The sequence below is a fragment of the Sorghum bicolor genome, chromosome 5, assembly GCF_000003195.3.
Source record: "Sorghum bicolor cultivar BTx623 chromosome 5, Sorghum_bicolor_NCBIv3, whole genome shotgun sequence".
In the NCBI taxonomy this organism is placed as follows: domain Eukaryota; kingdom Viridiplantae; phylum Streptophyta; class Magnoliopsida; order Poales; family Poaceae; genus Sorghum; species Sorghum bicolor.
This window is the reverse complement of record NC_012874.2, coordinates 56,230,290-56,246,161: the sequence shown is the minus strand read 5'-3', so window position 1 is coordinate 56,246,161 and position 15,872 is coordinate 56,230,290. Positions and strand designations below refer to the sequence as shown.

The following is a 15,872-nucleotide window of genomic DNA, read 5'->3' as shown; positions in this document are numbered from 1 at the left end:
TCTGCCTTGAGATAAGCTATTGCTTCCTCAATGTCCCTTGTAGTCCCGATGATGTTCAAATCATCGACATAGACGGAGATTATGCAAAATCCATCATTGGATTTCTTTATGAAAACACAGGGACAATCATCATTATTGATGTAACCTCTCTGCAGGAGAAAGTTACTCAATCGGTTGAACCACATCCTTCCAGATTGTTTCAACCCATACAACGACCGCTGCAGGCGGACGCTGAACATGTTGCGGTTTTGATTCGGTCCAGGGATCTTGAGTCCTTCAGGGACTCTCATGTATATTTCCGAATCAAGTGACCCATACAAGTATGCGGTCACAACATCCATCAACTGCATTTTCAAATTCAGGTTAGCTGCCATAGATATAAGGTATCGGAACGTTATGCCACTCATAACAGGAGAGTAAGTTTCATCGTAATCGATGCCGGGTCTCTGCGTGAACCCTTGTGCCACTAGCCTCGCTTTGTATCTTACCACCTCGCCATGTTGATTCCTCTTCCAGAGGAAGACCCATTTGCATCATATAGGGATGACCTTTAGAGGTGTTGGGACTGCAGGCCCAAAAACCTCTCTTTGGCAAAGCGAGCGCAACTCAGCCTCAATTGCTGCTTTCCATTTATCCCAGTCCGAGCGCTTCCGGCACTCTATCATGGACTTTGGTTCTGGATCCGGATCCATTGAGTCAGCAATTTTTGAGGCAAAATATATGTCGACAATAGTGGTCTTTCTATGATATGACTCTCCTGATTCCACATAATTAGTGGCGATCTCTTCATGATCGTCCTCCCACTCATCGTCATTTCCCGTAACGATTGAGTTGGGGCGTTCCGATCTTCCAATGCGATGATGTGCACGCGACGCATTGGGATTTCCATCTTCAGGATGGTGTCCTTTAGGGACCTCCTCAACTTCAGGTTGAGTTGCCACTTCTGGGGCATTCTCGACTTCGGGTCGAGCCTCTTCAACTAATTCTTCGAGTGGTGCAAGTGTCTCAGACCGTCGCCTCTGCGGACGTCTTCGCGGGACCTTGTCCTGAGCACCCGGAGGTCTCCCCCTCTTCCTAGGATTAGGGGAGACTATAGAGTTGGTAGCCTTCAGGGGTACCTGAACTCTCTCCGGCGCATTTACTGCAGGTATATGCGACCTTGTCACCCTTTTGTGATCAGTGAAGGCATCTGGCAGCTCATTTGCAAGACCTTGCAAATGAATAATTCTCTGAACTTCCAGTTCAGATTCGCTAGTGCGTGGGTCTAAGGATTGCATCCCCGATGCATTCCATTCAATATCCCGACATTCTTCTGGATGCCTATCTCCCCCTAATGCTGGGAAATGGTCTTCATCGAAGACACAATCAGCGTACCGAGCCGTATGAAGATCCCCAGTCATAGGCTCTCAATATTTGATTATGTACGGAGTCACATAACCAACATATATCCCCAACTTCCGGTGGGGTCCCATTGCAGTACGCTGGGATGGTGGTATTGGCACGTACACTGCACAGCCAAATATTCACAGATGGGAAATACTTGGTTCTTTCCCACGCACTAACTGTAAGGGGGATGTATCATGGTATGCAGTTGGCCTGAGTTGGATCAGTGCTGCAGCATGCAACACCGCATGGCCCCAACAACTGGTTGGCAGTTTACAATTCTGCAGCAACGGCCTGGCAATCCACTTGATCCTCTTGATCAAGGACTCAGCTAGACCATTTTGTGTGTGGACATGTGGTACTGAATGCTCTACCTTAATGGCCAGGGCTAAGCAATAATCATCAAAAGCTTTCGACCTGAACTCACCAGCATTATCCATCCGAATGGACTGGATGCGGTTATCAGGGAAACTTGCCTTTAGCCTGATTATCTAGGCAATGAGCTTGGAGAAAGCATGGTTTCTAGTAGACAACAGGTCCACATGGCTCCATCTGGTAGATGCATCAATCAGTACCAAAAAGTACCTAAATGGGCCCGACAGGGGCTGGATAGGTCCACATATGTCACCTTGTATCCTTTGCAGGAACACAGGTGACTCATCCCTAATCTTCAGGAGGGATGGTCTAGTGATCAGCTTCCCTTTTGCACATGCGGTGCAAACAAAATCTTCAGGATTTGGGAAGCCTCTGACATCATGGCCAGTTGAATTGTTGATGATTCTTCTCATCACTCCCAATCCAGGATGACCTAAGCGGTCATGCCATATTCGAAACGATTCTGTATTTCTGAATATGGTCTTCATCGCAACATACTCGTCTGTGGGCTTTATGTACGTGTAGTACAAACCCGTTGGCGATGAAGGGAACTTTTCCACCACTCGCTTTTGGTACCCATCGAATTTAGTGATCAGCAGGTATTCCGCACCTTGCTCGATCTCGGTTTCTACATGGAAACCATTCGCACGGACATCTTTGAAGCTCAAAAGCATGCGCTTTGAGTTGGGATACAATAGTGCATCCTTTACAAAGATTTGAGTACCCATAGGGAGAACTAGTGTGGCACTTCCGGTGCCCACAATATGAGCATTGCTTCCGGCAATGGTCATGATATTTCCACTTTTCTTTGTTAATGTTTGGAAATATCTAGTATCCCTCAGTATCGTATTGGTGGTACCACTATTTACAAGACAGAGTTCCGCTTCTGCAATCGGGTCCCCACAGATTCTGTTAAATACCATAAAGTAAAAATAGGAATTTAACATAAACATATATCATCATAAAGACAACATTACATAATTCCTAGGAAACATTACAACAATTTGGAGCATCTACTACATTACAAATGCTCTTCAGGAGCATACATGACCAAACTAGTACATGTGGACATCGCTAACATGACTCCTTGGAAATTACTGCACGTCTCCAAATATATCAAAGTCATCAAGAAGGTTGTCCTCACTCTCATCCATTCGGACGTCTCCACTTGCACCGACGACCCCGTCGTCGTGCTTCTCAGGCCGAGCTTCAGGCTCAGTGAGGAAGTGGGACTCATGCTGACCTTTACTCTTGTTTTTGCTCTGTTGGTAAAGGTCAACGAGGTGTTTGGGGGTGCGGCAATTACCGGACCAATGCCCCTTTGCTCCACATCTATAGCAATCGCCTTGCTCTTCCCCACTGTGGTCACCTCTTTCCTTCTTGGGGACGAACCTACCTTTGGGTTTCCCTTTCCTTTGACCTTGAACATGGCACCCTTCTTCCCCCTCCACTTTCCCCTTCCACGGCTCCTTTTGCGGTTGCGAGAACTCTCAACAATATTAGCATGTGCTTCAGGCACAGCTATAGAACCAGTAGGGCGGGCAGAATGATTGTTCATGAGAACCTCATTCTGTTGTTCGGCAACAGATAGTACTTCACTCAACTCAGAGTACTTGGTGTACCTTGAGTTTCTATACTGCTGTTGAAGTACAATGTTGCCGGGGTGGAAGGTGGACAAGGTCTTCTCGATCATATCAGCGTCAGTGATCTTCTGGCCACATAGACGCAGTTTGCTCACAATCCTGTGCAAAGCGGAGTTGTACGCAACCACAGACTTAAAGTCTTGGAAGCGTAGATTGATCCAGTCTTGTTGTGCTCTGGGGAGCACAATAGTCAGCTGCTGGCTGAAGCGGTCCTTCAGGGACTGCCATAAGACTAGCGGATCCTTCTCCGTCATGTATTCGCACTTCAAGTCAGGATGAAGATGGTGTCGCAGGTAATGCAACGCCTTTGCCTTGTCCTGCTTTGTGCGTTCATCCTTGCCAGCTTCAAGCTGGACAATGGTATGATCGAGGCCCATTCCATCGAGTCTGATCTCGATGTCGGTCGCCCAAGTGAGGTAGTTGCTGCCATCCACGGCGAGCATCTCGAAATCCCTCTTTGCGATGTCCGACATGCCTGCACCATAAATGCGCAGGATTAGTAGATGTCGGTGCGTAATCTTCAGGATTACGACTTAATATAGTCTTCAGGACTATATAATTTTCCTAGGCGTAATCTTCAGGATTACTTTGTAATTAAATATAAAGTATTGCAATAAAGTAAATATACGGAATTAAATGCAATAAATAATTGTAGAAAATAAATAATGGCGATAATAATAATAAATAAATATGGCGGACTTCGGGCCGTATATAATCCACGGACATCGGGCCGTGTATTTATATTATAGTGGGCTTCGGGCCACTATTTTGCGCAAATAATAAATGATATGCGCTGCTCATCCCAAATGGGCTAGTCGGGCCAAATTTGCCCTTTATGGGCCGGCCTGATAGATTCGATCAATCATGGCCGTCCATCACGATGGACGGCCCGGATTCACCCAGACCTTGTATATATAGTCAGAGTTAACCAAAACCCTAACTTATTTTCCTCCAACTCTTTCTCTCTCCACCCTATCCTCTTCTTCAGGAAACAGGCGGAGAAGGAGATGGCCATGGCAGCGGCCTGCGGCCTGCCGGCGTGGGCGCACCTCGACGCGGCCCTGGGCGCAGCCCCGGCCGGTGCGGGCACAGCCCGGGCGCGGGCGCTGCCCCGGCACGGCCTCGGCCTCGGGCGCGGGCGCGGGCGCGGCCCCGGCGCGGCGCGACCTCGGCCCCGGGCGCGGGCGCAGCGCGGCACGAGCGCGGCCTCGGCCCTGGCGGCTCGCGGCCAGGTGGGCGCGCGGCTCTCGGCGACCCACGGCCAGGCGCGCGGCCCCGGCGGCGCGTCCGGCTGGCCTGGGCGCGGCCTTGGCCCCGGCGCGGCACGCGGCCCCGGCGGCGCGGCCCAGCCAGGGAGGAGGGTGCAGCCCCTGGCGGGCGCGGCGAGCCTGCCTCGGCGAACCGCCCTGGACGGGCGGTCCCAGCGGTTCGCGGCCCAGCGGCTCGGTGGTCACGCCTCTGCAGGGGTGGAGTTTCGCGCGATGGTGGGGCTGGAGGCACCCACACGTCGGCATTCCATTCCGCACGTCTTCGGGATGTCGGTGCTTCGTTCTGTCCGCACGCTCATCTTCAGGATGGCGGCGAGGTACTTAGTGCGTTGTGCTCTGTGTATCTGTTTGTACATGTACCAGAGGATACCAAGAGTGAGCATCGAAAACGATTTCCTACCTTCTTACCCTTAGCTCGGTAGAACTCGTGCTGATAACATGTTAGGAATCGACTTCGCTGGATTGCTCACAATATACTCACAAACACAGATAGTTGGGCGGCACAGAGAGATGGGGGAAGAGTGTGGTCTCTTTGCTTCTTGTTTCTCTTTTCTGTGTCTTACAAGTATGAAAGTGACCCTCTATTTATAGGGGACAAAGAGAATGGATACAAAGAATTTACAGTGTTTGAATCCATTGACTCCCTTCTTTTTCTTCATAAATTTAGCCACCATTCAAAATCCACTTTTCATATACTGTAGTTGGACTTTGTTTCTCAACAGGCACTTCATCACATCAACGTGGAGCTTGTCTGTGTGTCACACTCGGCAGAGGAGCAGCAAAAGAAGGAAACGACTGCGACGGCTTCGATTCGCGTCGGTGAGGTTCAAAGCGGCGATGGCAGTGGCTAGGGCTAGAGCAGCTGCTACGTGAGGGAAAATGGACGCAGCAGGTGCTCCACGGATTTTATAGGATTCCAGCAAGCACGAGTTGCAACAAATCCTGAGAGAATCAGAGGCGGAAGTGAAATGACCATCATCGGGTAGTCGGACTCGAGCATCGTTCGAGGAAGGCACTACACAAATGCTCTCACTAGAGAAGAGGCCTTTGGATGATTATCAAAATCGCCAATAATCTCAACAATATTGTTTCTCGGGATTAAATGCACCTTTAGTCCTGGCCCGTAACACGAGCCAAGACTAAAAGGGTCCTGCCCAACGGCTGCGTGTCAGGGCTGTCGGGGCAATAGTCCCGGCTCGTGTTACGGTGCGGGACTAAAGGTGTTCCATTAATCCCGGAGCAAGCCAATAGCCGGGACTAAAGATTTAGCCCCGGTTGGTGGCTTGCCTCGGGACTAAGGGGTCCCCTTTTATTCCCTATTTTTTTCTTCAGTCCGGGACTAAATGCCCATGCTATAAATCACGGTCACTTCTTCCTGGTTGAGACCGAGCCCATTCAAACTTCAGTGAGCTGTTCTTGCTCTTACCATTGCTAGTTCTTGCCTGTTCTTGTTTGTTCTTCATCTCTGACGCCCATTGGTGATCATCTTTGACGCCGCCATCGTTTTCCTCAGTCTAAGGGTAACTAACTTCATTTTCCCTTTTCATTTTCATGTTCTTTTTGTCTTTGTGATATCGTCGTCATTTTATTGAGCTCAAATTTAATGGTTATAGTTTGAATCGACGTCACCGGCGCCCATTGGTGATCTTCTTCGACTTCGCCATCGACTCTTCGTGTTTATAGGCAACTAGCTTCATTGACAAATGTAAAAAAAAGTCTTAAATAATTAATTATTATATAATATCTTTACAACCCATTATCAAGTAGGCATAAAAGTGAACCGCTTTTTGACATGTCATTACAATCCTATTAATAATCACCTCATATGTCCTTAATTTCGACGCCATTGGCATTGTTGATGTTGAACAGCAGGAACAGCTTCCCAATGTTGTCATGCAGTGCCAGCACGAGAAACAACGAGCTCCTTTGTAGCGTCATCATGACGGCCTCGAGGTAGGCGATAGAGGAGACCTCGTGGGCATGCTCGTCCATGACGTGCTCGTATAGACCTTTGTTCATGCTGCGGTAGCTGCAACCGTCGTCGATGCCCCGTCGATGACCGCAACTACCACTGCATGAGCATGGGTCTATACAAGAAAGTCATGGCCGAGCACGCCCACGAGGTCTTCTCCGTCGCCTACCTCTAGGCCATCATGATAACGCTACAAAGGAGCTCGTTGTTTCTCCTGCTAGTGTTGCATGACAACATCACGAAGTTGTTCCTGCTGCTCAACATCAACAATGCCAATGACACCGAAATTGAGGACATGTGAGGTAATTATTAGAACGATTGTAGTGACATGTCAAAAAGCGGTTCACTGTTGTGCCCACTTGATAGTGGGTTGTAAAGATATTATGTAATAATTAATTATTTGAGACTTGTTTTACATTGTATTTAAATTAATATATATTTAGTAGTTATTTATTAGCTCAAATTTATTTGTTAGTTTGAATTTATAGCTTAAAGCAGGTAATATCCAACTTAAATTAATGAGTATGGATATATAGTAGATATATAAAGAGTTTGAGCATGTAAAAAGAGTTTGAGGATGGAGTTCATCAAATTGACAAGTCTAGCTAAATTGGTATTATATATGCATAATTTAAGAAATGAGTATAGATATATAGTAGATGGCTACGGGGTCCTCAGTCTCTCATCACCGAGATCCAAAGCGTCTGTGGCCGGATCTTCCTCTCATTGCTTACGGCTAGTGTAAGCAGAAGATTGTGAAGGAGTACCGGGTGAAAAAAGAGGGAATCAACAAGGGTCGCATATTCTACAAGTGTCCGGACCGTGAGGTGGGTTATTATTTCCCCGCATTTGATTAATATGGTTAATTTGTCCTGGTTGTGCTTGATGCTGTTATTTAAATTCTTTATTCTTTGTTCTAATTGCAGTGGGAGGGCACCGGCGGATGTAAAGGTTGGTACTGGGAGAAAGAGTACGTTCAGCACGTGTTACGCAGGAGGTTGCGGCTGAAGGTGATGAGGCAGTGAGCCAATGGAAGAAGCCCACCACCCTGCCAGCGGATGTGCAGTTGTCTATTTTAGTTGGGATAGGACGAGAACTAATTATGTTGCTTGAGTGCATTTTAGTTCTAGTTTTTTTATTGCTAGCTGCGGTTGTCTTTGTTGTAGTAAGGATTGCTTAAATTAATGAATGATGTGATGTCATGCATGTTGTGCAAAAACAGGAAGAACTAAGTGCATAGTTGTAATATTTAATGCAGATGTCATCACACAATTGGATGTATAATGTCGATCGCCGCTTCAAAGAGTTCAATGCTGACTTGCATTATTTCTTAGGTGTGGCTGATGCAAACGAGCAGGATGGTTTCATGTGCTGCCCATGCGTCGTTTGTAAGAATTTGAACGAATATTCATGTTCAAGGACTCTTCATACGCATTTGCCGAAGTCGGGTTTTGTACCAAACTATATTTGTTGGACAAAGCATGGAGAAAGGGGGTTCTAATGGATGATGGTGAAGAAGATGAAGAAGAATTGGACCACGCTGATATTATTGCTCAGTACGGTGCCTTCGGTGATGATATACTGGGGGAGATGATGAAGAGGATGCAGCAGCGGCAGAAGATGTGGCAGTTGATGCTGATGCTCTTGGTGATGTCATTCGCGATGCACAAAGAGATTGTGAAAGTGAGAAGAAGAAGGCCAAGTTCGAGCGCATGCTAGAGGATTACAAGAAATCGCTATATCCGACCGCTAAAGATGGGCAAAAAAAAGTTGGGTACAACACTTGAACTGCTTCAATGGAAGGCAAAGAATGGTGCATCCGACAAGTCATTTGGGAAGTTATTGAAGATCATGAAAAAGGTACTTCCGAGGGCAAACGAATTGCCCACCACTATATCGAAGCAAAGAAGGTTATCTCTTGATGTGGCCTCCTCCAGGAGGGGTCTGGCCCTTTATTTATAGCCCGGTGGGATGGATATGCGCTGTTGGATCAAACTGACGTAGCAAGTGGCCAAGATGGCTCCTCGAAGGTGGTGGAGGAAGACTCCAGAAGGGGGTGGCCAACCCTAACCCTAGGTGCCACCCAGTGGAGGGGTGGTGCCGGCCGTCCCCACTTGGCGGCTGCTGGCCCCCCTGTTGCTTCGTGTGTCTTTTAGAGTATTCATGATCCCTCTAGGGACATCCTTTCGTCGTGGATAAGTTTCGTGGCAGATTAGCACTTAAATCCCTCATTTTATGCTTTTCTGGACAATTCCATAAAAAATAAACAAATCAGAAAAACTCGTGGAAAATGTCAGTGATAACCCTGTTCTAGTAGATATTCATGTATGGTGGAGACATAATTGCTAATAAATATTGTGGGTTAACGGGTGTCAACAGCTGCCATCAGTCGAAGGAACAAAAAAGATGGAGCACGTCTTTTTTTTCCTTTTTATAATTTTTGAAACTAGTTTTCAAATCGTTTTCCAAAGAACTATGATTTCGTTGAAATCTAGAGTATGACCACTCAAACAGAAACACTCATACACCAGCATGTATGCAGAAATATGTAACTAACCTTATCATTGATTTTAATTTATCATAATTAATTACTTCCTCCATCCCAAATTACAAGATGTTTGACTTTTTGACCTCATGTTTGACAGGACGTCTTATTTAAAAAATTTATGTAAAAATAGTCAAATTTTAAGTAATTCTTAAAGAACATTTATTAATAAATTAAGCCTCGAGAAAATAAATGATATTTTAAATCAATTTTAAATAAAATGAGTGGTCAAACTTGATATAAAAGATAGTGAGACCATATTTAAACTAAACATGGTGGCTTGATGATGATGTGGTCAGCTCAAGAGGATGCTGGCAGCGTGAGAGCCTTCAGTGGCAGCTGTATCTCAGCGTATTTCTCGGAGCCTCGGTCAGGTATACCATCCCGTCCGTCAGTGTCGGCCTTCTGTTATGCACCACCATGTCGGCAGTCAGCGTGATTGGCTTCGGCACTGTCATTAGGATCTCAACAAGCATAGTCGACGACTCATCCCGCGGTGACATCCGCGGCACGTCGGCCTGCTCCTCCACTGGACGTGCTAGGAACAGCGTGTGTTCGTGGCCACTTTCGTATAGGGACGGTGTACCGCTGATGCTGGACGAGCACGGTGAGCTTGCTACCAAAATATTCATATATATTGTCGACTCCCATAGCACCCAGCACCCATCGTTTTCAACAAAAATATTCATCAAATTGTCGGTTTCCTTCCGTAGACTCTGTTGGCACTAAAATTACCAAATTTTGGTGTTAACAGTTATTACTAGTGCTTCATATAATATTATGCGCATCTCGGTTATTATTTTTTATCACTCGGGTTTTAGAAATGATGTCCTCACTAACAGAATAGGATCAAAAGCTGCGGCAGCATTAATCCATGTCCGGAATGCTCGATGATAATATTGGGAACAATCCATAAGTGTGTCAAAGTATTGCACCCCAATTTCTCATGACATAATTGCAAATATATGCTACTCATCAACACAAGACAACTTATTGTTTGTTGTTTACTATATTGAGTAGGATAATACTCAATAGATTCATCACAGACACGTACAAAATATAAAATCAACCGTAAAAGGAACTTCAGATGGCACACTCGGTCGCCTTATTCAAGTGACGTCTGCCTTTGATATATCAAGGCATAAAAAGGTATAAAGGTAGCCTTTGCTAGGCAACCTAGCCAATACGCGGAGGCGGTGGGTTACGAATCCATGGACCGTTTTCATCTATCCCGATGTTGATAATAACACGTACACCACCTGCAGTGTTTGGAGGTGCATTTTCCGTCAAACCGATGATGAGAAATACTCCTGTTACATCTGGACGTTGTTGACTGATAGTGACTAGTGCATCACGAAGGTCCTCTCCTTCCAACTCGGGCCACTCTGTCTTGGTATAAGGGGCAGGAGCAGCCATGATCACATACTATCCTTGTCTTTTCCCTATTTTGAAACTGTTATAATATCAATAAGAATCAATAATCAAGCAAAAATAACATAATCAATAGATGGATAGCATGTGTCTCGAACTATCATCTTTGACATGGATAGACATCGTACTTTCATACTAAACTGGTGTCTTAACCGATTGCACCAATACCAACCAAGCAGCAAACAGTCTACTAAATTATGAAAAGGAAAAATTTTGAAATCAATAATTAACAAAGAAATACATGACAACCTCGGGAGGAGAAGAAGAATGTTGTAGCCTATTGTGATGATACGTGCTCAATGTATATGTGTGTATATATACACAATGACATTTGTATAGGAGCTTGGCTGTTCTCCGTGAAAACAATGTAAGCATTTTGTCCGCTATTAAATAGAAAACACGATCATATAGTTGTCGACCATAAAATAACAAGCCATGACTTGACTTATAGTAAATATCGACATGTATGTATAAATGAAGTCACGTACGTGTAACACAATGCTCTTCTCGGTGAAAACATTGTACGCGTTTTGTCCACCATTAATTAGAAAACACCATCATATAGTTGTCGACCATAAAATAACAAGCGATCACTTAGTAAACATCATCATGCACTACAAGAATTCTCTTGGTACATGACGGTTTCCTGATGATGGCTTTTGAAATTGTCATCGCATACACACTAGTACAAAGAAGCTCTAAGCTAGCGGTGGAATTTAATTTTTACGGGCGGTTTTAATTAAAGAACGCCTGTAAAAATAAATTGGTGGGCCCAACTCAAAAACTGCCTTTGAAAATCAATTTTTACATGCGGTTTTCCTAACAAAACCGCCTGTAGAAATCATGTATTTCTACAGGCGGTTCTCCTAAAAAACTGCCTATAAAAATAATATTTCTACTGACAGTTTCTTAAGAAATCCGTCTGTAGAAATAATTTCAAATTGAATGTTTTTCAAATGACCTCATTTGAATAAACTGACAAAATGAAAGTTGTAGATCTCGAAAAGTTATGAAACTTTGTAGTTGATAAGTTTTTCATTTAAAATCATCTTGTCATCGAAAACTATGTTTCAATTTCTCAAATTTGAAATTCAAATTTTGTAAATGACCTCAGATGGAGAAACTACCAATATAAAAGTTGTAGATCTTGAAAAGTTATGAAACTTTGTAGTTGACAACTTTTCCATTGGTGTAATACTCGATTTTAAGGACAAAATCAGATACGCACCATATGTGAGTTTTAGAAGTCAAATCCCACATATAGCTACAAATAAAGGGTAATATCAAAAGACAATGCATAAATATATAACATACTTAGTATAAAAGAGATGACCTTTGATAGCAAACAACGGATAAATAACTTCAACTTTGGGTATTAACTTCAATCTACAGGATCCAACTGACTGGTTCATTACAAGCCTAAAACACCTCCTGAGGTATGGGGGGAAGAGCAAGAGTGAGTCCATGTCGAACTCTACAAGTATAGCAACTAGATTGTATAGATCTCACAATCTCATGATCAATGTGACATAAATAATATAAAGCATTAAACTATAAATAATGCACATCTTAACACAACAAGAATCATCACCCTTAATGCAAGAATCCCAAAGACCGCTCCTGACCGTGAGCTCGGCTAGTATACTAGTTTTTAACGCTCTGCAGAGGTCGTACATCTTTACCCATGAGTCATGATTTACCCTTTCACACGAGGTAGCTAGTCTCTTAACCCCCTTCCTAGGGAGGTCGGCAGGGATCACTATGAAGTCTTTCAAAGGTTCGTCTAACAAGTTAGGGCTGCTTGGTTTCATTAGTCAGTCCATGTGATCCACCAACAGGAATCCACGGTCTGCTATTCCCTAATTGCGCCACAACGGGTAACCGCTAACGAGCTAGAAAAATTACTCATACTTAACTAAAGCCAGAGCCATTATAGCCCTCATGGTTGCACTGTTGTCCCGGGTGATCACGTATCACGTACAGATAATTCATCAAGTTGCTAAAAAGTCATTTTTATTGTTTATTACCTAACATTAATTTAGCCATAGGATCATGGTCATATAAATAAAATCTAAATGTTATACTTGCCTTGATCCAAATAGTCTTGTTGATCCTGCTGGTCTTACTAGTTGTCCAAGGCTCTGATCTCAATCACTGAAGTACTCTTGTTCACCACGAATTGTTTACCGTCTAAATCCGATCATCGATCATCAACACACAAACAATCAGACATAACATACACGAAGCAAACAAGACTACAATTAGAACAATACACCAACCATATAAAAACAGTATGAAAGGTTTATAAAATGATTCACACATCGCTACGATCTCACGGACGTAAAGATCACGAAAATCAGAGTCAAAATGTAGAAGTTATGAATTTTCTATGTTTTCCTATAGAAGAATAATTAATTAAATAGTATCACAAAACTAAAAAGTTTCAAACTGGAAAAATAAAGTTACTAACTTGTAGTTTACATAAAAATGAATCTAACGCAATTTGAATGGGTCAAAACGGAGTTAAAACGAATATTTTATGAGATAAACAAAATCAGTGGCAAACTTGTAATTATAGAAAATGTATTTTTAATCTAAACCGAGCTTTTACGTTTTCCAAACTGAAAGTCAAAGTGATTTGGGCTCACGTTGATGGACAGGGAGCAGGTTCACCGGCAGCGACACTTTCTTGGAGCTACAGCAACGCCAGAGCAGCCGACCGCTCGTAGATGTCGTATATAGGCGAGACGATGGCGATCATGTTGTAGAGAAGAAAATATAATTTTATTTTACTACCTTAGGAATTCTCAAATTAGAGGCTTCCCATATGGTAGTCTTTGGTGTGCTTTGCCTAAGGGGTTGGTACATATATATAGGGAGAGAAACTCCCCACCTCCACGTCAACTAGCGATATATTACTAATTGATTTGTAATCTTTATCTTTACTAATAGGCCTAATTAATTATTAAAGCCCATTAGTAAAAAAACATTTAGTCTTTGAATACTGATGACGTTGGGTTAGAGTAAAATGTAGGATTTATAATTTTCGAAATTAATTATTTTTGTAGATAAAATAATTCTAAAAAAGTCTAGAATTATTATTTAAAGCGTGAAAAATACTCTTGAAGCTCGAAAAATTTAGGGAAAATTATCAGAGACATTACGGAATATGAAGAACCCAAATAAAGTATTTGGAGCTCATGATAAGATAATTTGGGACATCTAAAAATTAGATTTATACTCATAGAAAAGGCTAGAAAAAATACCCGAGAAGTTTGTAGAGATTGCTTGATGGACGAGAAACTCAAACGAGTGACTTAGGTTTGAAATAAAAGATTCTGAGATACCCTAACCGAAATCTTGAGCTAAGAGACAAGGAATTTGATTGTAGAAAAAGATAAATACGTGCCGAATAAGGAAGATCGATCTACTAAATGTATTTTAAATATTTTTCTTACTATCAACACACAAAGGAGCAATAAGCAGACATCACCCAAAATCATATGCACCATCATGTATGCACAACCATGTTGCTAAGCCTTATGATAAACTTTAATCTAATGAAAAATATTATTTTTCCTATATTTTTATGAACACAAAAAATACAAAACTAAATCGATTTTCATCTATTTTGAAAGGAGCAAATTTTAGAGTGTTACAATTCTACCCCTCTTAAGATGAATCTCGTCCTCGAGATTCGAAAGATGGTGATCAAGAAAACATGGACACTCCACTTTTGAACCTTATTCACTTCCTCGAGTAGCTCCTTAGTAGCCATTCCATTGCTTTGGTCACTCCAGACATCTCCATCAAATGTTTCCAAGAGTTTAGTAGTGTACTTTGTATAGATAAGGTTTTTTTTACTCTAGCTCATCCTGGGGTATATGTTCCTTACCTATCCATTTAGAACCTGATGTCCTTCCAACCATGATATACTCAACTTTCTCCTTATTACTTTCATCGTCCAATTAACATTCCACAATTCATCTTGTTCCCCAAGTGAGCTCTATTAATTACAAATTTGTAGTGTTAATGACATCACTCAAATTCCGCACACAAATTCTCAAACCTAGTGTCGTCTGAACTTTCATAGCACACTCTAAGAGCATCGGTATCTGCATATACTTCTCTAAATGATAGCACCAGTATTCCAAGTAATAGTTAATTCCAACCCAATAACAATGACACTAGCTCAAAACCAACTTACTAAATACGTCCTTTAGATTATTGTGGTCCACCTTGATGTCATTTTTTTTTCATTTTTTTATGTCCAAGAAGATAGTACTTCCATGCTCCACATCACGTCTCATGTATATGGTGAAAATTGATCTCACAACTAAGGGTGGCAGGAACCGAAGATCAATGTTGACAAAACTTAAACTTCTTATAGATGACCATAATCATAGAATATCTCAAGAGACAACTCTCACTTCAAGATAAATTAAAAATGCATCATCCCGTGATATCAAGGTACTACCCCCCTTAAAATGGGATTGAGTGGAGAGACATAAGGGACTAGTCTTCATAATTTTTTTAGATGCTACACATCATATAGTCTTTTAAATTCGCTGTACCGAGTCTCTTGATCCAAGGTTGGCTAAATCACTAAGTTCCAACTATTAGTACCTTTATCACAGTTAAGTTGCTTCACTCTCACATCCCACATATAACTTTGTAGACTTTGGTGTCATCTGATCCTCATAAGCACAACTCTCCATCTATGAGTATCAGCCATGACATATACCTCCATTGATATTCTCCAAGTGGGATGATATCTTCAAACAAAACTAAATTTACCGAACACTTGTGATCCTTACATATGATCCAACATTAACCAATTCTTCTTCTTGTAACTCCTTTAATTAGGCTACCCCCCTTAAGAAAAAGTCATCTAGGGATCACAAGAAGGGTAGCTTGTCATTTTTCCAGACAATTTAACTACCATTGACACTGCCTGACATCCCAAATAACTCATGCGCAAGGGAAGAAACAATATCCTGAAATTTCCTCGTGATATGAAAAACACCAGTGTAGTAAAATAGACATAACTCTTGCTCTGTTAATCCAATAGAGCTTTAGATTATACCGTTAGAAAAATTATGAAATTCCCTACAACTTTCATGTAGAAGACCTCCTTAGGTTCTGTATTTAAGCTTAGGTAGAATAACCAAACTTAATATCAATCCTGACAATGTCTCAGCAAAGGTGCAGTAAATTCCAGAAGTTATATCTCGAGCTACTTAACTCATTTGGAG

General features: G+C 42.6%; 1 protein-coding gene across 1 annotated transcript; it reads right to left on the bottom strand.

The window, feature by feature from the left end:
* LOC8083136 lies at positions 2,853 to 3,874 on the bottom strand. The gene is made up of 2 exons (XM_021462080.1): positions 3,155 to 3,874; positions 2,853 to 3,020 (listed from the first exon to the last, which is right to left on the bottom strand). Exons 1-2 carry the CDS (start codon positions 3,872 to 3,874, stop codon positions 2,853 to 2,855), a joined length of 888 nt encoding a protein of 295 aa, XP_021317755.1.

Bases quoted from the DNA above. Each gene is read 5' to 3' on its own strand.
- LOC8083136 (XM_021462080.1), bottom strand. From the start codon at position 3,874: ATGTCGGACATCGCAAAGAGGGATTTCGAGATGCTCGCCGTGGATGGC. The intron at 3,021-3,154 runs GTAGGTTCGTCC...CTTTACCAACAG, and splicing joins AAGGAAAGGGAAACCCAAAG to AGCAAAAACAAGAGTAAAGG.